The following is a 25657-nucleotide window of genomic DNA, read 5'->3' as shown; positions in this document are numbered from 1 at the left end:
ACTTGCCCTCCTCCCAATCCTTTCCTCTCCCTTTACCCAGTGTATGCTTTTTTAAAATTGTATTTTAGATCTTTGGGGACCAGATGGATGGTCTTTAGTGAGGTAGGGTGGTGGGTTCTGGCTTTGGTCTGGGATTGGCATCAGGGGCCTGCTCTTCATTTTGTAACACTAACCAAATCACTGCCTTTCTCTGAGCTTCAGTTTCCTCTGCTCTAAATTAGAGATCCTTAAGAATTGTAGGAAACTGCCCATTGCAGCCTTTCTGTGGTAGCGGAAAATTGGAGGCAACCTGGAGACCCATCACCAGGGGAATGGATAAGAAAAATGTGATACATGTAGAAGATGGACCACTAGAATGAATTAGATCTACATACAGCAACAAGGCTGGATCTTTATAAAACAGAATGCTGAGTGAAAAGAGAAACAGAACAAGATTTAAAGTACAATACTGTTTATGTAAATTAAAACACATAACAATACCATATATTTTTCACAGATACACATATATGTAAACAAATACATGAACGGTGAATTGGAAGGACATACATTAAATACACAAGAGTGGGTGTCTATGTGGGAGGGGGGATTGGATCAGGGATGAGTGATGAAAGGGATGAAACAAAACAAAAGAATAAAAGGGACTCACATGGACCAACAATGATATAGTGTGCCAAGAACTGAGGAGTATGGTCAACTCAATTCTGTGCACCTGAGAGAATAAGTAAATAAAGTATTTGAGTGCCCAGGTAGCAGGCTAGCTGGGTAGACTCCCAGGCTTGGCTTTCTTTATTCACCCCTAACATCCCTCCTCTGAATTTAGTCAAAGGTTACCAAAGTCCCAGCTGTATACAGTGGACTCTTCAGAAGGGCTCCCATCCCAGACTGAGCAGTCCCTCCAGAAGCCATTATTTTGTAGGGAGCATTTTCTAACCCCATTAGTTCACCCTCAAGTTTAATCCCCAATTCCCAGTCCCTATTTTCCATTGCAGTCCACTTTCAGGAACACTTCATTTGTGTTTTTGAGAGGAGACTGACCATGGAGTTGGAATGGTACCTGGGGGTTCCAGGCTTTGGGAAGAGATGGAGTTCTCAAGTATCCTGCCCCTGCTCCATGTTCACAGCCTGGGCCAAAGGAGGAAGATTTATGAAATGGGAGTCTACCCTCTTGCTGCATACATATGTACAGTTTTAAAATTCTATTCTCTGACCACTCAACCTCCTGCTGCAAGGACATACTCTAGTTTGTCTCCTTTCAGTTAGGTGCATATGTGTACGTGTGTGTGTTTGTGCCATATGTCTCCACATACAGGCATTTGCTTACATGTGTGCACCAGGCAGTGCTGCCTCCCCACACAGAGTCACACACAGTCTCACTTGACCATACCTCCCCACATGTGGTCATGCAGACAGGACACACACACACACACACACACACACACACACACACACATAGAGTCAGAAAGAGAAAACATCCAATATAGCATTGTTCTCTTCAGTTTTCCATTTACAAAATCCAATGGTGAATCCAGGCAGTTAGAAAAAAGAAATGGAGGAAAACCTTCCAGAATACACCCTATCTACTCCCACCCCTGTGGTCCCCCCACCCCACTCCCTGGGAAAGGCACCCCCATCACTATCACTGAGAGAACAGGTACCCACCCCCAGACCCACTCAGCCACTCTGGCCTGCCTTTCCAGAGCTGCTCCACAGCCAGGCTCATTAATGTCTCTCCTGCCTAGAGTGCCCTCCTCATTCCTCTTGGATCAAGGCTTCCCCAGTGCTGGGACTGTCTTGGGGGTAGGGAGGGAGCTTAGGACAAGGGCTTCTATCAGAAAGGGAAAAGGGTGTGGATAAATACAGATCTCTCCCTCCCCCAGGAAATGAGAGGGGGACAAAGAATCTGGGCAAGACCAGGCAAAGGAATGCCAGCTTGGCTCACCAGTTCCATAAGAACTGGCCATGATGTGAGTCCAGGGTGGACTCTGCCCTGGGAGGGAGGCTTGGGCTCTCCCACCTGAAGAATCTGGCTGTAGTCTGCTCCACTTTGGGTGGAAGGAAAAAAGGGGAGAAGGGCTGTTCAGGGGAAGGAATCTGGGGTCTGAGGGCCCAGAAGGCCAAGGGCTACCAAGAGGGGCAAGGCCCCTGAGGCTTCAAGGGGACAAAAAGAGGTCAGATAGGAATGGACTCAAGTCCACAATGCCTTGGAGCTTATACCATTATGCATTATACCAAGGCCACCCCCAACTTTTCATCTTCAGGATAATAGTATGAACCCAGGAGACAATTCTGGGGTTGAGTTCGGCTCTGACCCCAGGTGTTCCTTTCCAGTTACTCTGGGGAGTTTGGCTTTCTCCCTACACTTCCTTGGGGGAATGCTCCTGCCCAGGGCACCCACATCAGCCCTAGTGGAGCTGGAGTGGATTTCCATCCTCAGGAAGAAGAGTTGGGGGCTGGGGATCCAGGAGGCAGCTCGAAAGAATGCAGCCAAGCTCAGATCTCTTCAACTTGAGGCGTGCAGCTCACATCCCATTCTTCACCTAGCCTGAGCCCATTCCAAGGGTCCTTCTCCCTCCCCTCCTGGCTTCTTGAACAGATGCTCAAGAAACACTCAGGAGGTCTGGACATGGTGGGGAGGGAGAGGAAACCAGGCTTGGGACCAGGGTTAGCTTAAAACAACAATTGCACACAACGCAGCCATTAAACATCCCCGCTCCCTGGGGACCCAGAACCCCCTTTGATCCCTGTTGTCAGCAGATGAATTTCTCCCTAAAATCCAGTTCTTGCTAAAGGACTTGGAAGGAGAGGGTGCATGGGAGCAGAGGGGGCAATAAGAGCTCTGGAAGTCTATTTTACAGGACAAATTTCCCCCTTCTGGACAATGTCAGAAGGAGAGACATTAAAGCAAGAAAGCCTATCTCCTCAGCTGTTAGTAGAAAAACCTGCATTTTCAGTCTTACTTTCTTTTTCTGAATTGTCACTTCTGAGAGAGGAAAAGAGAGAGGAGAGAGAGAGAGAGAGAGAGAGAGAGAGAGGAAATGACAGAGATTGTAGAAGTGGAGAATGAGGCAGCAGAGACAGGCCCCACAGAATTAGAAACACCTCTTTCCCAGTCCCCCACCCCGGTCTCCAACCCTGGGGAGGTGTTGGCAAAGGTGCCTAGATTCCGGGTGGTTCCAGGGGCTGGGGCTGGAGCTCAGAAAGAAAGGCTCCTGTAGGAGGCCCACCCTTCCCTTATTGTTGGCTCCAGCAAGGTAGCCATGACCTCCCTGCCTGTCTGCCTACCCGCCTGCTTCACATGACACAGTAGGGTTCTCTGGGAGCCGGGGCACCTCCTGTGCCCCAGCAGGGGGCGTGAGTCCTCAGGCACTTCTTGAGGTCCTTGTTGAGCAAGAAGCAGACTATCGGGTTGACGGCAGCCTGGGCGAAGCTCATCCAAACAGCGGTGGCCAGGTAACGGTGGGGCACGGCACAGGCTTTCACAAACACTCGCCAGTAGCAGGCCACGATGTAGGGTGACCAGAGGAGCAAGAAGAGCAGTGTGATCGCGTAGAACATACGGCCCAGCTGCTTTTCACCCTTGACCTCGTCCATGCCCAGCAGCCGCCGGCTGGCTGCGTGCCCATTCTGCCTGATACCCAGCAGGGTTGGTGGCATGGGCCCACGGCCAAACCCAGCGATCCAGTTGGCAGCAGCCTGGCCGGTGGCCCCAGGACCGTGGAATGTCCAGTTCTGGCTAATGGCTGGCACCATCTGCACTGGCTTCATCTTGCGGTGACGATACTCGAAGAGGAGCAGCTTGCCATAGACAGCATGTGTGGCTGCCATGAGCACAGCCAACATAAGCATGAAGCCCAGCGTGTCATTGGCCTTGAAGTAGCGATGCTCAAAGATGCACTGGTCCTCCTCACGGATAAACTTGTAGGTGCCCACATCAAAGACAGGTGGGAAGGCCATGGCCACAGACAGGGTCCAGGCCATGCAGATGACAGCTGCGCATGTCCAGAGTGTCATGCGCTTGGCGTAGAAGCGGTGGTGGGCGATGGCCATGTAGCGGGTGACGCTGATGCAGAACAGCATGAAGGCCGCATGGAAGCAAAAGAGCACAGCCATAAAGGCCACAATCTTGCAGCTGAGAGCACTGAAGGTCCATGAGGAGCCGTGGCGCACAGAAGCCAGCACAAAGGGGAAGCAGACGGCAGAGCGTATGCCGTCAGCCAGGCACAGGTCCAGCAGAAAGTAATAAGGAGCCTTGTGCAGGGCACGCTCCTTGAGCACCAGCAGGGACAAGATGGCATTGCCCGCCAGGCTTACGCACATGATCAGTCCCAACAGCACCAGCTTCACATAAGCTGATGCTGATGGTGGGGATAGTGCGCCGCTCACCTCTTGGGGCTCTCCAGTAGTGTTGGCCATACTGAAGGGGCAGGGGCTGCTCCCAGCCTTACAGGATCAGCCAGTCCGGTATTTGATGGGCCCTGGGGGACTCCATCAGTTGTCCTGCTGGGCTGCACCTGCAAATAGGGATAATGGGGAAGAGACAGACAGACAGAGATAGAGAGATGAGGGCAGGAGAGAGACAGAGAGAAAAACACAGAGGCACAGAGACAGAGCGAGAAAGGATAGAACAAAGAGAAAATGGTGACAAAGACAAATAGATGCAAATTGAGACAGCAATGGGAGGGTGAGAGTGAGAAGACATAAGAAGAAACAGAACCAGAGAGACAGGGAAAGAGGGAAAGGAGAGATAGAGATAGAAATGGAGAGAGAGAGAGAAAGGGAGGGAGAGAGAAACACAAGAAAAAGAGACAGTGAGAAACAGGTGGAAAGGAGAGGTGAGGAAGAAACAGAAAGGGCAGTGTTAGTGGGTCTACATGGCCTCCACACTTACTCCCTGGCTGTTGTCAGGTCCTGCCCCTGGCCCACTGCTGCTCCTACCCCTTCCTTGCTGGGCGGGGGGTGCTTCACCTCTCTGGCTTGTCCTCGGTTACCTGTTTCCTCCATTGGTGGTTCTGTGGGGCGGGGGTGTTGGTGCAGCTCTCCTCCCCCTTTGCAAGGCCCTAAGGTTATGTTCCTCAAACTATTTTTGACCTCTGCCCATAGTAAGACATACATTTTACATCACAACCCGGTACACACACATGTGTGCACACAGAGCTGAACCAAAAGTTTCAGAAAACGGTACTGATCCTATATGTCACATACCCCATTAGTTCTACTCTATTTCATGACTTTTTGTGGATGTTGGTAGCCACTCATTAAATAGGCTTTTTTTTATATATTCATGATCAGGAATGTGGTTAGCATGATCAAGGAAGAGTGGGAAGACCAACGTGGTTGGAACAGGGCAGGCAAGGGAGACAGTGGTAGAAAGTGAGATCACAGAGGTGTCTGAGGTGTTTGGGGCCAGATTATATAGGGCTGTGGGCCATGACAAGGACTTAGGTTTTTATTTTAAGTCAGGTGGGGAGTATTGTGAATCTAAAGATGTGGGTATGTTTGTGTGCTTTCATTCATTGAAAAACGATTTATTGAGCATATATTGTATTACAGGCACTGGGAGTACAGCTGTGAGTCAGATGGACAAACGTCCCTGCCCTTATGAAGCTGATATTCTAGATAATAAAGAAGATACATAAGTGAAGTATAGTAGGTCAGATGATGGTAAGTTCCTTAAAAGAAAAGTAAAGGAGGGAAAAGGGATAGGAAGTGCTAGGGGTGGGGGAGGTATGCTTTTGGATGAAATGGAGAGCAAAGGCTTCACGGAGGTGTCATCTAAGCAAAGACTTAAAAGAGGCAAGAGAGTGAGCCATGTGGGTATTGGATGGAAGAGAAGTCCAGGCAGAGGGAACAGCCAGTGCAAAGGCCCTGAGGTGAGATTACATGTGGTATATTTGGGGAAGAGTAAGGAGGCCACTGTGCTTGGAACAGAGTCAGCGATCAGAAAGTAGTAGGAGGTGAAGTCAGAAAAGTGGTGAGGCCAGATCACGTAGGCCATCGTGAGGACCTTGACTTTTACTCTGAGTGATATGGGAGCCATGGGAACAAAAGCAAGGCGTGATGACTCAGGATTGCACAGCATCCCCCGTGCTGCTGGGAGGAGCACACACCATGTGGGGCAAAGGTGGAACTGGGGAGAGTACACAGGAGGCTCCTGCAGTAATTCAGGTGAGAAATGATAGTACTCCATGCCCCTTGCCCTGCTTTATTTTTCTTTCTAGAATTGATCTCTTCTAGTGCACTATATAACTTACTTTCAAAATTCAGTTTATTATCCACCTCTCCCTGTTAGAAGAAAAGCTCCACAAGGGCAGGGATTAGAGATTCACATGCTCTTCTCCAGAAGAGCAGTACATAGCACATGGTAGACCCTCAGTTAAAGGCTTTCAAATCAGTTAATTGGCTGAGGGACTAAATGGGCTGGTGGCTCAAGGACGGCTGCCTGAAGGCACCCAGGTAGGATAAGCTGAAAGAGCACTTTGGCCAATACAGGGGTGGGAGGGCACGGGCAAAGCTTGCGTGGGGGTGGGGGGCAGGGGGGGAACAGGGGGACTCCTGGTGTGTGCGAGCTGGGGGCGGGGGGAGAGGGAGTGTTATAAGGTAATATGGTAGGTGCCAGAGGGAAGGTAGCAAGGCAACCTGGGAAGAAGCTGAGGAAGCTCAGAACTACTGTTGGGGCTGGGATGGGCTGGAGGTTGGGGGCTACGGGGCTGAATGGAACCTCTCTACCCTCCCCTCCCGGGAAAAAAGTCACTCCTCTGTACTGTTTCCCAGCTCACTCCAACCTGGCCTGCCACAGCCACCTTGGGCCAAGCTTTTTTGATGACACCCCAAAGTCTCAGACATGGTGCCAATAGGCCATGAGAAGGTGCCAGGGCAGGGGCTTGGGAGAAATGGATTTGGTGGACCCCCTCTCAGCTGCTCAAAGCCTGATAGCTCCCACAGAACTGTGGACTAGCTGACAACTGAGTGTATGTAAATGTGCACAAACATACACACACACACACTCCTTAGCCTTGAGGGGAAGCAGGGGGAAAGCATTAAAGACAGAAAGAGATTGAATGTAGAAGAGAGACACACAGAAAGTGACAGAGGAGAGAGGTTTGTGTGTGTGAGAGAGGAACAGAGACATATGAGGGAGAAGGGGAGAAATAAACAGAGAAAGGGGAGCGAGCCTTACACACAAACAGGAAGAGATAGAAATAGAGACAGAAAGGGGAAGAAGAGTGAGAAAAAAGACACAAAGACACACACAGAAACAGAGACAGTACAAGAGACAGAAAAGGAAGAGAAAAAGAGGCAGGAAAATAGAGAATGAGAGAGTGAGAAGGAGGGAGAGAAAGAAAAATGAGAGAGACAAAAGGAGATAGGGAAGGAGGGAGAGAGAAAGAGAGACAGAGAGATAAGAGAGAGATGCCAGGAAAGAGAGAGAACAATATAGAGACATAGAGACAGGGGTTGAGACAGAGACAGAGATAGAGATAGAAGCGGAAACAAAGATGGAGATAGAGAGAGGGAGACACAGAGAAACACACTAAGATTGAGAAGGTGGATACTTTGTAGTCCAGAGTCTCAGTGAAAACAAACAAACGCTAAAATGAAACAACACAAAACAATAGCAGCAAACAAACAAAACCCTAGTGTTGCCTAGAAAGCTGGGGCGATTCTACAGGTGAGGAGAGGTTTCTTCCGAGCAGACTGGCAGCCACAGCCTGGACCCATCCTGGGCTAAAAACAGTGCATGCACACAAACACATTCGCACCTGCTCCTGCCCAGACACCCTCAGAAAGTTACGCAGACACCTACACACACGCTCACACGGACACATAGCCTACTGCTATGGAGACCTACAGACAGCAACCAGCTCACACATACGGACCTTGCCCCTCCCATACTCGCACACAGTACATCTGATGCTGCCTCCTTCCCACAGGCACTGAATACCCCTGTCTAAACACCAGTGCTCCGTCTTCAACAAAGGCATTACTGCCCCCTAGGGGACATTTTGGAAATTTGTAAGAGCATTTTTGGTGGCCACAATGCTGACGTGTAGGATGTCCTTCCAACATTTAGGGGTCCAGACAAGGATGCTGGCCATCCAGTGATCTATGGGGCAGTCCCACACAACCAGCATACATCCTGAATCCCCTAGACTTTATACTTGTAATGAGCTGAACCTTGAATCTAACTGTATTTCACATATAAATACAAAATCCCCCTAATTTAATATAACCTAAATTCTCCAGGAATATAGCTGTCAAGTAAATCCAGAGGTGACTGCACTTTGTTTTGGGGAGCACTTTCTTTGAGTTGTTCACTATTTCAGAAAATCTCACCCCTAGGCCTTTGCCTGTCATTTTCCTGCACTTTGGGCATGGGGCAGCCTCTGAGTTTTCCCCTCCCAAACCCATGTTTACTCACAAGACGTTACAAGCCTCTAACTACCTTATTGAATTTCCTGCGGAGTGCCATGCCCAAACATTTACATATTGAAATACAAATTATTTTCTTATAAATTACTTCCCTTTTACTTATTTATTTGTATTAGTTAATACAATATGCATATTGCATAAAATACTATATGGATTTTCTTTTGAAATTATATGTGCAGAGACTATATTATCTAAGAACTTCATGTCCATATAGTAAAGGGGTGTTACAAAATACGTGTTACATACAAGAGAGTGTTAGGTATGAGAGGGCTGAGAATTGCTCATATACACAGATACACACACACCCACACACACACACGTGCAATGGCCCATAAACCCACAATTATAACTCCCCTAACACACACACACACACACACACACACACAAACACACACACACACACACACGTGCAGTGGCTCATAAACCCACAATTATAACTACCCTAACACACACACACACACACACACACACACACACAGATGAACATTCAAATCCCGACAGATAGATACACATATGCAAACCCATTCACACATTATTCAAATCCTCTCACACACTCAAATTTTTGTGACACAGGCATGTATACAGTGGCATTCCTATATCATCACATACAAACACTGTTACACATGTTAACATTCAAAGTCATTTACATATGCCACCATACTCACATGCACTTGAACCCTCCCACATGCATACACACATATAAACACACACAGGCATGTACACACAGACAGAATCCCCCTTAAATATCCACAGAAATATTTGCATAGAGAAAAAATAGACAAGCAAAAAACTGCTCATATATACACACATGTACATACTCTAACACACTCTAACACACAGAGGCCGATTGATCCAAACCCTTTCACACAGATTAGGCATACTCACCAAAACAGACATGTACATCTTGGCACATGTACACACAGCTACCCATTCATGTACACTCTCACTAATGCAGAGAAGTATACCAGCTCCAACACACACACACACACACACACACACACACACACACACCCCTCTTTGCAATATGCAACCACAACCAACCACAAAGAGAAAAACCACCCGTGTATACAAACACACTCTTGCACACACAGGGATGTGTACACAAACAAGCATGCTCACATTACTTGATATATATACCCTGCAACAGATGTACACCCAGAGAAAACCCACACGTTTCCTTCAGACACAGGTGGAAACATTAGCAGAGCTACTTGGCTGGTGGGTACCTGCCACAGCAGGGAGCCAGAGCAAGAAGCCCTCTAGAGGTTCAAAGGGAAATTGTAAATGTTTGGATCGCTTCCTATTGAAACATCCCAGATAATCTGATTATTACTTTGATTGTCACCCTGGTTCATCGGTGAGGTTGTTTGGTTTGGCCTATACATGTACAGCGGTTTTTTTTTTTCTTTTTAATTTGGCCTCATTTATTTTTCCACAACTTTTTTTCTACAAAAATAGTTGTATGATTGTTGCTGTTATTATTATTATATAGTATAAGGTATTCCTAAGGGAATATAATTGTTTTTGTTAATTGCCTTGATTGCTGCTTCTTCATAAACTTTTTTTCCCTTCTAGAATATTTCAGATATAAAAACGTAGAAAGAATCCTGTAATGAACTTCAGTGCACCCATCACCCAGATTCACCAATGATCAACTCTCAGGGTCTTGTTTTGCCTATAAACTCATCCATTTCCAGAGTACTCTGAAGCATATCTATCATACCATTCATCCATAAGTATTTCTAAAAGGACTCTTTTAAAGACATTACAACAATATAATTTTTATTATCTCTTGGTTCATTTACTGACTTACTTGTGACTGGTTTTTAATATTAAAAGTTAGCCAAATCTGATTCTTGGTGGGATTTCATAATTAATTATTACCTTTTGCTTTTAGGTAAAAATATTTGTCAATAAATAAATAAAGACCAACTGTAGTTGAGTTGAATTGATTCATTAAAGGGAAAGCAAGGCCTTTATTCAAGGCTTTGTTTACAGAGTGCTGCTCTTTTAACAGCGCAAAAGACCTCAAGTTTCTCTTTTAAAAAAATAGGTTTTCAGGGGCGCCTGAGTGGTTCAGGCTGAGCGTCTGACTTCGGCTGAGGTCATCATCTCATGGATTGTGGGTTTGAGCCCCGTGTTGGGCTCTGAGCTGTCTGCACAGAGCCCAGAACCTGCTTCAGATTCTGTGTCTCCCTCTCTCTCTCTCTCTGCCCTTCCCCCGCTCATACCCTGCGTATGTGTCTCTCTCTCTCAAAAAATAAATAAACATTAAAAATTTTAAAAAAGATTTAAAAAATAGGTTTTCAGAAGTCACAAAGATCTGATGGCCCCTTCAATACTTTATATTCAAGTAGATTTAATTTTTAAGATACTTCTTTTCCCATCAAAATGGACTTTTTGATTAAAGCTGGAAAATCAGGAGACTCACAAGACACAGTCTTCCCTCAAAAAAATCTAGGCTGTCCCTAATTTGAGCAGTTTAATGAGGATTGTTTCAAATTTGGATTCAGTTGCCAAATAAGCCCTCTCTAGGGAGGCAAACCATAAGAGACTCTTAAAAAACTGAGAATAAACTGAGAGTTGATGGGGAGTGGGAGGGAGGGGAAAGTGGGTGATGGGCATTGAGAAGGGCACCTGTTGGGATGAGCACTGGGTGTTGTATGGAAACCAATTTGACAATAAATTTCATATTAAAAAACAAAACAAAACAAATAAGCCCTCTCTTCCTCAACCTAAATGTCCGATTTGCGTGGGAAAGTTATCAAAAGAAACTTCATTTCCCAGTAGGGTATGTCAGTCAACTGGCCACAAAACACTATCACACAGAGAAATATTTGGAGTTTTTAAAGCATCTCAAAGTGCAAATTAAGAAACCTGGCTCTTTTATGGGATGGGTTATAACATCCTTAGATAGAGCTCAACCAGCTAGTGACAGGGTTGCAGGATTAACAAGTAAAGCTAAGGTGCTCCTCTCAGTAGAATCTCACATGTTAGCAATCTGCCAGAAAATTGTCCACACCACATTTGGGACCAATGAGGTAAAAAGAATAAGAAAGGGGACATTTTCAATTATTGCTATTAGGAGATATAGTGATGGTGGGTCAAAGGACATTGAAATGACACTAACCCAGAAGATTGTTGAATCAAAAGTGTTTTTCATTTTACATTGAGGAGTCTCTACATGTTGATTAATTGTGCTCAGTTCATAGTACTAGTCAGAAAACCTGAAGAGAAATGCAAGAAGCACCAAAATAAACTAAGGTTGAAATATTCAAAGTGATACATGAGTATTTTGAAATACTGTGGAAACTCTACATTAGTCCATAAACTGATGCTGCTGAGATGGCATGAAATTTGCATTGGAAATTTGTTCTGAAAATGCCGAGATTCATGCACCAAGGAGCACCCCCCTATCAAAGTTTGCCTGTAGGTCTGATTTCCACAGTAAATGATGGTAGGTGGGTTTGATTAAATCCAAAGCACTACCCACCTGTGTGTTGGGTTTCTGTGAAGTTTTGATATCAGTACATTTATCTCTATTGTTCTAAACCTAAGTGTATAAGGATTTTGTAAAAGATTTATGAGCTAAAAGAAAATTTTCAGCATTTTTTTGTGAATGATTCTCATTTGCTGATTTGATGCTTACTTGTTCCAAGACAGCATGGTATTGGCACAAAAACAGACACATAGACCAATGGAATAGAATAGGGACTCCATAATTGGACCCACAAAAGTATGGCCAACTAATCTTTGACAAAGCAGGAAAGAATATCCAATGGAAAAAAGACAGTCTCTTTAACAAATGGTGCGGGGAGAGCTGGACAGCAACATGCAGAAGGTTGAAACTAGACCACTTTCTCACACCATTTACAAAAATAAACTCAAAATGGATAAAGGACCTGAATGTGAGACAGGAAACCATCAAAACCCTAGAGGAGAAAGCAGGAAAAAAAACCCTCCGACCTCAGCCGCAGCAATTTCTTACTTGACACATCCCGAAAGGCAAGGGAATTAAAAGCAAAAATGAACTATTGGGACCTCATCAAGATAAAAAGCTTCTGCACTGCAAAGGAAACAATCAACAAAACTAAAAGGCAACCAACGGAATGGGAAAAGATATTTGCAAATGACATATTGGACAAAGGGCTAGTATCCAAAATCTATAAAGAGCTCACCAAACTCCACACCCAAAAAACAAATAATCCAGTGAAGAAATGGGCAGAAAACATGAATAGACACTTCTCTAAAGAAGACATCCAGATGGCCAACAGGCACATGAAAAGATGTTCAGCGTCGCTCCTTATCAGGGAAATACAAATCAAAACCACACTCAGGTATCACCTCACGCCCGTCAGAGTGGCTAAAATGAACAAATCAGGAGACTATAGATGCTGGCGAGGATGTGGAGAAATGGGAACTCTCTTGCACTGTTGGTGGGAATGTAAACTGGTACAGCCGCTCTGGAAAACAGTGTGGAGGTTCCTCAAAAAATTAAAAAGAGACCTACCCTATGACCCAGCAATAGCACTGCTAGGAATTTACCCCAGGGCTACAGGAGTGCTGATGCATAGGGGCACTTGTACCCCAATGTTTATAGCAGCACTTTCAACAATAGCCAAATTATGGAAAGAGCCTAAATGTCCATCAATTGATAAATGGATAAAGAAATTGTGGTTTATATACACAATGGAATACTACGTGGCAATGAGAAAGAATGAAATCTGGCCTTTTGTAGCAATGTGGATGGAACTGGAGAGTGTTATGCTAAGTGAAATAAGTTATACAGAGAAAGACAGATACCATATGTTTTCACTCCTATGTGGATCCTGAGAAAGTTAACAGAAGACCATGGGGGAGGGGAAGGAAAAAAGAGTTAGGGAGAGAGCCAAACCATAAGAGACTTAAAAACAGAATAAACTGAGGGTTGATGGGGAGTGGTAGGGAGGGGAGGGTGGGTGATGGGCATTGAGGAGGGCACCTGTTGGGAGGAACACTGGGAAACCAATTTGAAACCAATTTGAAAATAAATTTCATATTAAAAAATATATATATATATATATGAAAGTATACTGTTAAGGTTTATGGATTCAAAGCCAAACTTCAACTTAGAAGAAGTGAGGTCATGTGTGGTTCCCTGGGTGATATTTAGTTGGTGTTATTAAGTTGAATATTAAAGACTTATTAAGATGAGTAGAGTGGGGCGCCTGGGTGGCGCAGTCGGTTAAGCGTCTGACTTCAGCCAGGTCACGATCTCGCGGTCCGTGAGTTCGAGCCCCGCGTCAGGCTCTGGGCTGATGGCTTGGAGCCTGTTTCCGATTCTGTGTCTCCCTCTCTCTCTGCCCCTCCCCCGTTCAAGCTCTGTCTCTCTCTGTCCCAAAAATAAATAAACGTTGAAAAAAAAATTTTAAAAAGATGAGTAGAGCAATGTCTGTGTCTCCTTAGGGTAAAAGCTTCTTCAATTATTTTGAAATACTCAAAATGAAAATTTTTTGTTGAATTCAAAATCCATGTGCATTTTTTTTTTTATTTTAGAGAGAGAGCGCACACAAGTGGGGGAGAGGGGCAGAGGGAGAGAGATAGAATCTTAAGCAGGCTCCATGCTCAACATGGAGCCCCATACAGGGCTGCCTCCCACGACCCTGGGATCATGACCTAAGCTGAAATCAAGAATTGGATGCTCAGGGGCCCCTGGGTAGCTCAGTCGGTTGAGCGACCCACTCTTGATTTCGGCTCAGGTGGTGATTTTACGGTTCCTGGGATTGAGCCCCACATCAGGGCAGAGCCTGCTTGGGATTCTCTCTCTGCCTCTCTCTCTGCCCCTCCCCCACAATGCACATTTGCACTTGTGCGTGCTCTCTCTCAAAATAAATAAACTTAAAAAAAAGAGTCAGACGCTCAACCAACTGAGCCACTCAGGCGCCCCTAATGTGCATTCATTACAAGAGTTTCAACATCACACTTGATTGAAAGAAAAGAAAGAGGTGTTAGATTTAAAGAAGGTTCCTACCTTTGAAGTACAAAATTCAAAGACTATAATTATCCAAGTTCTGATTATTGAGGAGAAAGAGGCTTTAACCAGTAAAAAACAAAAAAACAATGATCATTTGCTGCCACCTACACATGCAAGCAATTTCCTGTTGATGGTGACTACCAAGAGACAGAAGAGATTATTAGCTATTTCAGCAGAGAACCTGGGTAACCTGGGTCTCTCTGCCTGGCCATGGCAAAAACAAGTGAGTTAGAAAGGGAGGTGAAACAGGCACAAACAAGCAGTTAGTTGTTGCATTTCTTAAGAAAGGTTGGTAAGGTGTGAAAGCTTCAGAGAAACCAAAATGGTACCTGATGACCCCAAAGCTGATGCCTTTAAGGTGAGCTTTGATGACCCACAGAATCATGCAGCTATGTTTCACACATTCAAGCTAATTACTGAAGTCATCAGGGCAAACTGTGCCTGCACAACCTCCATGGAATAGATCTTACCTTCAACAATAGGCTTTCCAAGACCACGAAGTGGCAGGTCATGATATAAGTTTATATCCATGTCAGAACTACTAATGGTTACTTGTTTTGTTTGTTATGTTTGCGTTTTTATCAAGAAACATGATTACTTGATGTAGAAGATCTATGCTCAGCACAAACTGATTTACCAAATCATGATGAAAATGTCCATAAATGAGTCAGATTACCATAAAATAAAAGCAGTCATGATCAAAGGCTCAGAGGTGGGCATGAATGTTGACCACCACAAATATGCATGAGTGAATAAAAGTTATATTTCTAGAAGTGAGCTCGTGTGCTGTGAAAAATTCCTGAAAAGATGTCATTTGAATTCAATATTTAATAACTCCCTCAAAACTTTGCATTTTTGTTATCCTTATCACAATTTGTGTAACATAAATAAAATCTATGGAATTTCTTTTCACCAAACCCCAGTACCCCTAAATCCTCTTCAGTTTACTCCAATGTGTCATATGTATAGTCCCCTTCTCCATGTGCCAGGTTGGGCATGCCCTAAGACATTCACATCTAGTCAACAATGCATAGACCCACTAGCACACATGGACAGATATGTGCACACAGGCACATGTGTACATGGAGATTCAAATTTGCACTCACATCCAGACTTACATCAGCTGATAAGCACAATCAGGTGCATTTGTATATGTACACACACACACACACACACACACACACCTCCTCTTCTACACAGAAAGTTAGGCATGTGTGTAGGTACCCATCTAACAACAAATTATGCAAAGATATAAAAAAACACACAAACATACACGTACACACATACAGATAACTACCCTTCAACAGAAATGGAGGCCTAGGCAGAGAAAAATTCACCATACACATGGGCACATGCAGACACATACACATACAAACCAAATCATACGGGCCTACATGCTTTCAGATACAATCATGCATATGCATAGACATAAGAACTGGCATTCTGACACAGGTTAAGTCCTATTCACATCCTATAGATCCAGGCCCTCCCCTACCCCCAGGATCTTACATTAAGAGATTAAAATCCACTGTTTTATACAAACCTTGCCCTGGTACACATACATTATACACACAGTACCGACACTCTCACACATACAGGCACTTTGCTCAGATTCACTGCTACACACACAGAGGCAGGCATATACAGAGCAATGCAGACTCACACACACACAGCCATGTAGCCACCGATGCTTATAAACACAGCCAGACACAAACCCTCAGATGCACACACCCATTCACACCTATGCATTCACTTATACAACACAAATACATACATCCTATTACATGGCCATATGGGCACAAATCCTTTATACACACATATCATCCTATATAAACCTGGATACTAACCTTCCTACATGTATAGGCACAACAGAGATTCACACGTACACATTTACATCCTGACTAGTACAAACCTGTTTACATATTCACATAAAAACACACACAGGGCACCTGGGTGGTTCAGTCAGTTAAGCATCCCACTTTGGCTCAGCTCATGATCTCACAGTTTGTGAGTTCAAGCCCCACATCAGGCTCTGCGCTGACAGTGTGGAGACTACTTGGGATTCTCTCTCTCTCTCTCTCTCTCTGCCCCTCCTCCACTTGTGCTCTCTCTCTCTCTCTTAAAATGAATAAACTTTAAAATACACATACACATGCTCATATATGCAGCATACCAGCAATGCAGGTAACACCTGAACTCACATGGACACACATCATCACAGATACAGATATATGCATTCATTCACCCAGATGTACACTGGGAAATACACATGCATGGCCAAACCCCTTCCATTGACCTCCTAGACACACACTTCCTTTCTCATATACTTATGGTTTTATATACACAATGGGACACATATAAATATAAAGCCAGTTTTATGTACAAACACATTCTCACATACACACAGGATCTACTCACTCTCTTACACATACACATGAACACAAATAATGTAGGAAATACGCACATAGAAACTACTCCATTGCACTTGCTGATGGGCACATACTGTTACTTACACACCAGGCACATACAATAATTATAGTACTATGTAACACCTGATACAGCACAGAGGACTCATTATGTGCCAGGCACTGTCCTAAGCACTTTTCAAATATTAACTCATCTGATCCTCACCCTATGAGATAGATACTATTATTACCCCTACTTTACAAATACGAAACTGGGGCTTAGTTGAGATTAGGTGACTTGCCCAAAGCCCCACAGCTAATAAATGACAGAACCAGGATGCAAATCTAGAGCCTACCTCCAGAGACCTTGCGGATCTAACTTACTCACAGGGAGAAACACACTCACCTCACACACACATACAGATACACACCACTCTAGCACAAACACATGCACACACAAGCCACGTACCAACATATGTGGGTACCAATAGCAACACACATGTAAGCACATACATACTCACATTTACACTCTACCAGAGGCATATATGCCCTAGGAAATATATACACATTCCCACACATACCCACAATCACACACCCCACCCAGACACACCCACATTATCAAACACACAAAACACCCTGTTATACCACCTACAGACCATCTGGACAAATCCACACTCACATGCAGATACACCAACATTCTCAGATATGTTCCCCGCCCAAATACACACAAACACTCTCACACACACTATCCAGATATACCCACATGCCCACACCCCCACCCAGATACACTCACACACCCCACCCAGATTCACCTATATCCTCTCATTCACATACCACCCAGATATACCCTATCCATCTCTCATATACCAGCCAGAGAGAAGCCCACACTCCTTTACTTAGATACACACACAACCACACCCCAACACAGATACGTGCACACTCTCTTTCTTATACACACCATTCAGACACACCCACTTTCACACACATACCCAATACTGATACAGCCACATTCTCTCACACACATCCCATCTAAACACACCCATCCTCATACACACCCACCTCAAACACACCTACATTCCACAGGCACTCCACCCAACAACAGCCACACTTCTGCAAACTCCCAACTCAGTACACCCACACTCTCATGTGCAACATTCAAATAGATTCAAATCCATAGACACTCCCAACCTAGAGCCCTCATATTTGACCCAGGCACACCTACTATCTTCTTCACACATGGTATCAAGGTACACACCCACAATGACACACACACCATTCACAGACACTACACTTACACACAGCCAACCCAGATACTCACACTCACAAATTCCCAGCCTAAGTACATTCACACACACAGCACCTACACATTATCCAGAGACACCTGCTCACACACAAATCTTATACGTATACACCCATTATTTTCTCATGTTCTCTCCCTCTTTCTCTCTCTCTCACACACAGCAAATAGATCCACTCACAAAGCCCCACCCAGATACATCCACCCCCTGATACATATGTATACACCATCCAGATTTATCACAAGTGGACCATCGAGATTGTCTCTCTCTCTCTCTCTCTCACACACACACACACACACACAACTAGATACATTCCACTACAATCTAGACACGTCTGCGTTCACACACGCACACACACACACACACACACACACACATCCCACCCAGATATATTCAACTCTTACACGTGCCATCCAGGTATACCATCTCAGACACTCCACTACCCAGATACATCCATACTTTCATCCCCTCCACACCAGTCAGATGCACTAACACTCCAAACGCACTTTCCACCCAGATATGCCCCCCCAAACTCTCTTACACACCCCATCCAGTTATACCCACACTCACACACGTCCAAGTACATCCATACCCAGATACACAACCAAAGCTCTTACAACACACCACCTAGAGATACTACGCACACCACCACCCAAACACACCTGTGCTTTCACCCACCCACCATTTAGGTACACTCATATTCAAACACACTCCACCCAAACTATACCCACACACTATCTAACACAGAGCCCAAATGTACCACTATGCTCTCTCTCACACACCATCCAGATATACCCACATCTCACACACACAACATCCAGACACACCCACTCACACTTCCCAACCCAGGTAAACCCAAACACTTACAACATATCCAGATACACCTACACATTTCTCCCACCAGATACTTCCATACTGTCATATCTCTACCATACTCAGAAACACCTGCATACTCTTTTACACATACACACAATCCAGATTCCCCTCTATTCATCACCATCATCCAGAATACCCACACTCCACACATACAATGCAGATATACCCATACTCTCTCTCACACACTATACACACATCTCATCCACATACACTCCCACACACCAACCATAGATACTTCCCAATTATATGTATACTCACATACACCCCCATCATCACCCAGATGTGCCCAAATCCTCCCCCCACACACATACACACCATCTAGATATATTCCATCGCACACTTCCATTGCCTAATAGACTTGTATGCTCACCCACCTACACACTATCCAGATATACCCATATTTGAATGCTCCTACCCCAATACACCCATACTCCTTCATGCACAGTCTACCCAGAAACACCCACACTTTCACAGATACATCTACACTATAAAACACATACATCATCCAAACACCCCCTCACTCTCTTGCACCAGCCAGATACACCCGTACACACATACTCCTCAAAAACACACATCCTCACACATATTCCCACTCCCACTCATACCATACCCAATACATATCATACCACCCCCATACCCAAACTCTCACCCATACCATCCTCCACCCAAACAGGCTGATGTTCTCATAACACCTCACAAACACACCATCTACATAAACCCACACTCACACTCACCCCTCCCAAATACAGCCAAATTTCTCACATACGTATTTTTCCCAGAAACACCCAGAGTCTCTTACATACACAGAGCCCAGATCCCTTCTCTCTCTCTCTTTCTTTTTCATTCTCTTACCAAATATACTACCTTCTACACACACACACACACACACACACACACACACACCACTCTACCTAGATATACCTTTACTTATACATACACATTGACATCTAGATTTCTGCCTTGATGGCATAATTTGGGTGCTCTCTGTGAAAACCATTTACCAACCTTAGATACTACACAATGCCATTTTGTTCTGGGCCTTCAATGGTGGGGGGATGGGAAGGGAGGTCTTTGTGTTTCAAGAAATCCTTTTCTAAAAGGTCACAAGGTCCCCTTTCCTAAGAGGACTTCAGTCCTTAGGAGGACATCAGCCATGATTGGTTCCCACATCTTGAGTGTGAATGATGACAGGAATTATCCTGAGACACCTCCCCCCCACAAAAACCCAGCATATGGTCAAGGCCAAAGAGGCCCCAGAAGAGGGTCATGGATTGCTTAGGTGTTATAGCTTGCCATCCTGTAGGATGTCTACACAGAGCCAGCTATGGTCTAGCAGGGTGCCACTGACTCTTAGACATGCACATAAACACATGCTGGGGTGTACACACAGCATCACACAGACTCTTAAGTACCGTCCTTTATCACTCTTTCAGTGATTAGGCCCATCTGGGTAAGCCCAAGGCCAAATCTCTCTCACACACACATACCATCAGACAGGCACATGCACAAATACCTACACTTATCCCTACACATAGGCACACTCGCATTGCTCTTGGTCCCACATGTGCATTTCCATTTACTCTCAAACACAGGCATACATGCATGGCATATATTTCCATGACATAACACCCATGAAGGACATACATTCACTCACAAACACAGGTGTACACACAGGCATACTTTCACATGTCCACAGATGGACACACTCTACATCATACCCAGCGAGACAATGAAGAAACAGGACACACAGAAGTGAGCTCCCAAATATATACACACACACACATCCAGACATGACCACATAAGCATTTTCACACATGAGGGTTCACTCAAGCATTCACATGAGGGTGTACTCACACATAAACACCCAGATGTGCACATGCTTGTCAGTGAGATGATGTATTCACATACAGACATTCTAACACACATAGACATATACACACAACTGGGCATGTATGCCTGTGAGCATATTCACATATACATAGACATGTACATCATTCATTCCTATATGCACACAACCAGACACAGAGACACAAATGTACTTACAAAATACACTCACACAATCACAATAAGATATGTACACCATGTACATTCCCACATGTCTATACACCCATATGAGAAGCTATGCAAACAAAAGAAGATCCATCTATACTTATATTCTTAGACAGACTTGGACACAAAGGTCTGTTCACACACATGTGCACATGGAAGAACAGTCAGATATTCTTACATGCTTGTATATCTGCAGAAGAAGAACTGATAACACTTTTCACACACAAGCTCAAACATATTTATAGACCAAGAGGGCGTGCACATACATTCACTTACACTGTTCTAGAACATATGTTCCGGAATAAACACAAATACACATACACAAATAATTAGAACTACACAAAGTCGTACATCCATATACCTGTACAGACTGGCACACACAGGCATATTCACACAAACACACTTAGAGGTGGCAAATATACAGACATGTTCACTCAAATGCACACACAGCCATATGTTCACAGGTAGTAGCACATACTCACACATATACACTCCCAGTCACTCACAGGCACATCCATACTCACGCAGTCACACTTGCACTCAGAAATTCAAACAAAACACATATTGAGATATGTGCACCAAGTATTATGAAATGTAGTTACTCATGCATACCACAATCAGACTCGCATTCACACATAACAGTGTACCCACAAACACACATAGACATGTACACAAATACATTCATTCACTTATGCACATAGCCTTTTGTGCATATACACACAGGCACAGACCTCCCCGACCACAGCCATACCTCTATATACATGATCAAATGTGTACACATGGGGATACCCACAATATATTTTCATGCACAAAACATGTATTCACACACTCCCCTCTACCCACACAATTAGTTCTTTTACTCATGTGATCATCTACACTAACATTCCCCTAATCAGATGTGGACCCACAGGCCTGTCTACAGACGATATGTACTCAAAACACACACACAGACATACACATAATCCAAAATGCTGGAGAATCCACATGGGCTTTAACACACAGACCAACTCATATATATACATGACAGATACACCCACACAGAGGCATGTTCACACATAAATACTCTCCCATACATGCATGGACACACACACACATGCCCGTATACTCATAAACACACCGTTTAGATACACCTACACTCATATGCACACATAGGCACACACACCAATATACACAGATACAGCTAGACATTCACCTAATTCGGTATGCATACCCAGGCATTCTGAAACCCTCATACTCATATGCATATAATTAGACATGTACATTCAAAGACAAATTGATACCACAAACATACACAACTAGACATTCAACAGGCCTGTTGGCTCACAGAAACATTCTCACTCAGCCTCATAATCAAACATGCCCATTTGCTCACCCAGACCTGCAAAGTCATACCCACTCCCCTGTACACACACAAGCCTACCCAGACATTCACACACTTGCACATACCATCATGTGGCCTGCTCACATACAGGCTCACATATATCCACAATGCCCATGAACAGATACACAGACACACAGACTGCACACAGTTACACATATATACCCACTCTCAGATCCAGATGCCTCTAAACCACAGTCTGGGTACTCTCTCTTCCAAATTCTTCTTCAGAAAAGTCTACTCCATACCCCAAAGCCCCACCCCTCCCTACCCTCACCATGGGGTCTTCTGGGTCTCAGACTTTCCCCCCTCCTACTCCTCCCCTGGCCTTAAAGACCTTCCTCCAGCCACCCACCCCTCACGCAATGTCCACATCTCTATGCCCAGAAACCAGCCAGGAGACCCCACTGTCCCCCTCCAACCCAGTCTAGGCTCTAGACTCGGGTCCCTGGGACCCGTCCCCCACAGGTCTAGCTGCTGCATGGGCCACACCCCAGTTCTACCTGAAGCCCTGCCATCTCAGAAGCTTCAGCCTTGTCTCCAGGCCCTGCCAACCACTGACCACAGGCCAAACTCTTGCCAAGTCTCCCCTCAACAGGGAGATGCCTACATCACCAGGGCCAGGAATGCTGCAGGCTGCAAGCCAGGCCTCTGCTAGCTCATGGGGGCTCAAGCCTGTGTGTGTGTGTGTGTGTGTGTGTGTGTGTGTGTGTGTGTGTCTGTCTGTCTGTGTGTGTCTGTGTGTGTGTCTGTGTGCACACACACACACACACGCACGTGCAAGGGGGCAAGTGCAGGGAAAGGAGACTGGAGTGGAGTAGGGGTGGAAGGCTCTGCCCATAGCCACCACTCATCACTCCCTACAAAGAAAGAGTGACAACACTGAGCTGCTCCTGCCTCCCCTCCACTTCCCAACCCCCATTTGCCTACCTGCTGTCCTCCCTAGATCTCTGCCAAAACCCTGGAGAAGAGGGGCCAGTCCCTCCTCCAAATAATCATTAACAATATTAATCATGAATAATCAGCGATATTGACCATGAGCTTTGCTGATACTGCTTCAGGGCCACTTCTATGCACATCCTTTATTTGCATGCACCAACTCATCTAGTCACTACACACACCCATGATGGGAGGGTCACCAGTCTCTTTGGCGGATGAGAAAACTGAGGTTCAATAAGTGGCACACTTTCACTACAGTTGCAGACTAGTAGTTGGGGGAAGTGTCCCTGGAGAATCCATGTTCTTCATGCACTAGGCTTCCCTGCCCCTTCAGATGTAGGGACCACCAGCCACACTGTGCACAAGACCATAAGATCTGGGGGTCCCAGATACAACACGGGCATCTGAAGCAGAGATAGCCTTGGGTGAAGGCTGGGGCCCACACTGTGGCCCCTGCAGGTTGTGTGGCATGGTCCTTGCCCCCACAGAGCCACCAGGCAGCCTAGGGCCTGGACGTGCTTCCCACCCCCACCTCACTTTCCCTACCAGCTAGGAATCACAGCAATATCTTCAGTGGTGAGTGAGCAAAAGTCTGTGCTACCTGTGGGGAGAGACTGGGGAAAGTAGAAAGGAAGGAAAGCCGGGAGAGAGGAAAGAAGGAAAGGAGGGGGGGCGGTGGTCTGGGCTGGGATCAGCTTCTCTGTCATGTCTACCCACCTGCCTGTTCACACACACAGACAGAAATGCACACACCCTGCATGCAGGCTAAGGAACCTGGAGGAGAGTGGAGGAGGAGGGAGATGGAGATGGAGAGGGAGAGGAGGCAGCCGCAGGAGGCTGAGCCTGCCCAGGGTGCAGGCATTGAGGAGAGCACTGCCAGGCTCCCAGGCATGCCTTCCACAGCTAGCACACAAGGGGACATTAACACAGCCTCATGCCCCAAAGCGACCATCATGATAAAAACAGACCCCATGTGGGGAGTGGGGAAACAGGTGGTAGTTCCCTTTCATGGGACATTTGGGATTGGGGAAGATGGAGATGGCTAGAGGACTCTCCAGGCCTGGGTGTCCAAGTAGTCCTTGTGATGGAACGGGGATGGGGGCGGGGGAGACACACTAACAGAGTCAGAGAGAGAGACAGAGAGCATGGCAGTGATGGAGACTCTGAAATATGTGTGGGGAGACAGAAGAGAAGTCTCAGCCCCTCATCCTTGCTGGAGGGATGCTGACTACTTACCTGGGCTCTCTCAGCAGGGCTGTCTTGGAATCCAGGGAGGGGGCTCAAGCTGTCTCACCCAGGATAAATCACAGCCCAGGCCACATTGTGGGACCCTCAGATGTGTCCTCAGTGATGTGGCGGCCAGTGACACTCCTGCTTCTGTTGCCGTGGATACAGCGGCCGGGCTGGTCTAAAACGCAGACATCAGGGGAAGCAGGCACCGAAGGGGTGCACTGGGCAGGGCTGGGGGCATTAGGGAACACCAAGTGGGCAGCACACAGCCTTGGGGTGCCCAGCCAGCTGGCAGGTGAAGGTCCAGGCAGGTGCTTCCCCCACTACACATTCCCACCCCCATCTTCATGCCACCTCCAAGCTGGGAGGGGGACCAGCGCTGGCCCCTGCTACCCGTCTGCCCGCCTGGCTGCCGGTTCCCCCCTCCCCCCACCCCGTCTGCCTGCTGGCCGCCGCCTTTTGTCCTCAGAAGACACGGTCCCCGCGGGGCCTCTGCCAAGCTTCTAGCAGATGCTCAGGGGCCGGGGCTCCTCTCTGGGAGTACTCTGGCCATGGCCTGGAAGAGCCCCAGGTTGGGGGGCTCTCGTCCAGGCTCACCCCGCTCCACAGGCCTGGCGGGGATGGGGAAGAGGTGCAGGTCCACAGCCAGAGGCAGCAGCAGAGGTGGTGTTGGGGAGGGGATGGACGCCAGAAAGAGGGGGTGGGGTGGAGAGAGAGGCTGGCCAGATAGCTGTGTCCGGGGTTTTAGATCCGGGTTGAGGAGAGTGGCTCAGAGCATCCAAGGGGGGGGGGGGGTCCTGATGCAAAACGGGGGCACCACGGGCCTGCCGGAGGGATGCTCCTGACTTGGCAACCACCCCAGCTCACACAGATCCGGGTCCCAAGATGTTGGGGACACCCGGCCTTGATGGGACATCAGTAGGGAGCCCAGGGCTTTAAGCTGGACCCCATCCGGCCTGTCTGTCCCCCCTCTCCTCGATTTGCACGGTCCCTGCCTCAGGGGCGGGCGGGGGAGGAAGGCAGGCAGGGAGGGAGCGGG

General features: G+C 46.2%; 1 protein-coding gene across 2 annotated transcripts; it reads right to left on the bottom strand.

Moving 5' to 3' along the window:
- Positions 1–434: 434 nt before the first annotated feature.
- GPR173 (G protein-coupled receptor 173) lies at positions 435–25378 on the bottom strand. 2 transcript variants are annotated; one of them, XM_045050601.1, is made up of 2 exons: positions 24625–25378; positions 435–7012 (listed from the first exon to the last, which is right to left on the bottom strand). In XM_045050601.1, exon 2 carries the CDS (start codon positions 4411–4413, stop codon positions 3292–3294), a length of 1122 nt encoding a protein of 373 aa, XP_044906536.1. In that variant the 5' UTR covers positions 4414–7012; positions 24625–25378; the 3' UTR covers positions 435–3291. The 2 variants fall into 2 exon arrangements, with proteins under 2 accessions (XP_044906536.1, XP_004000584.1); XM_004000535.6 differs by having other exon boundaries at positions 435–4511.
- Between the last annotated feature and the right edge of the window lie 279 nt (positions 25379–25657).

The sequence above is a fragment of the Felis catus genome, chromosome X (assembly GCF_018350175.1).
Source record: "Felis catus isolate Fca126 chromosome X, F.catus_Fca126_mat1.0, whole genome shotgun sequence".
Lineage (NCBI taxonomy): Eukaryota > Metazoa > Chordata > Mammalia > Carnivora > Felidae > Felis > Felis catus.
Note: the sequence above shows the minus strand (reverse complement) of the source record. Positions and strands in the feature narration are given on the sequence as shown.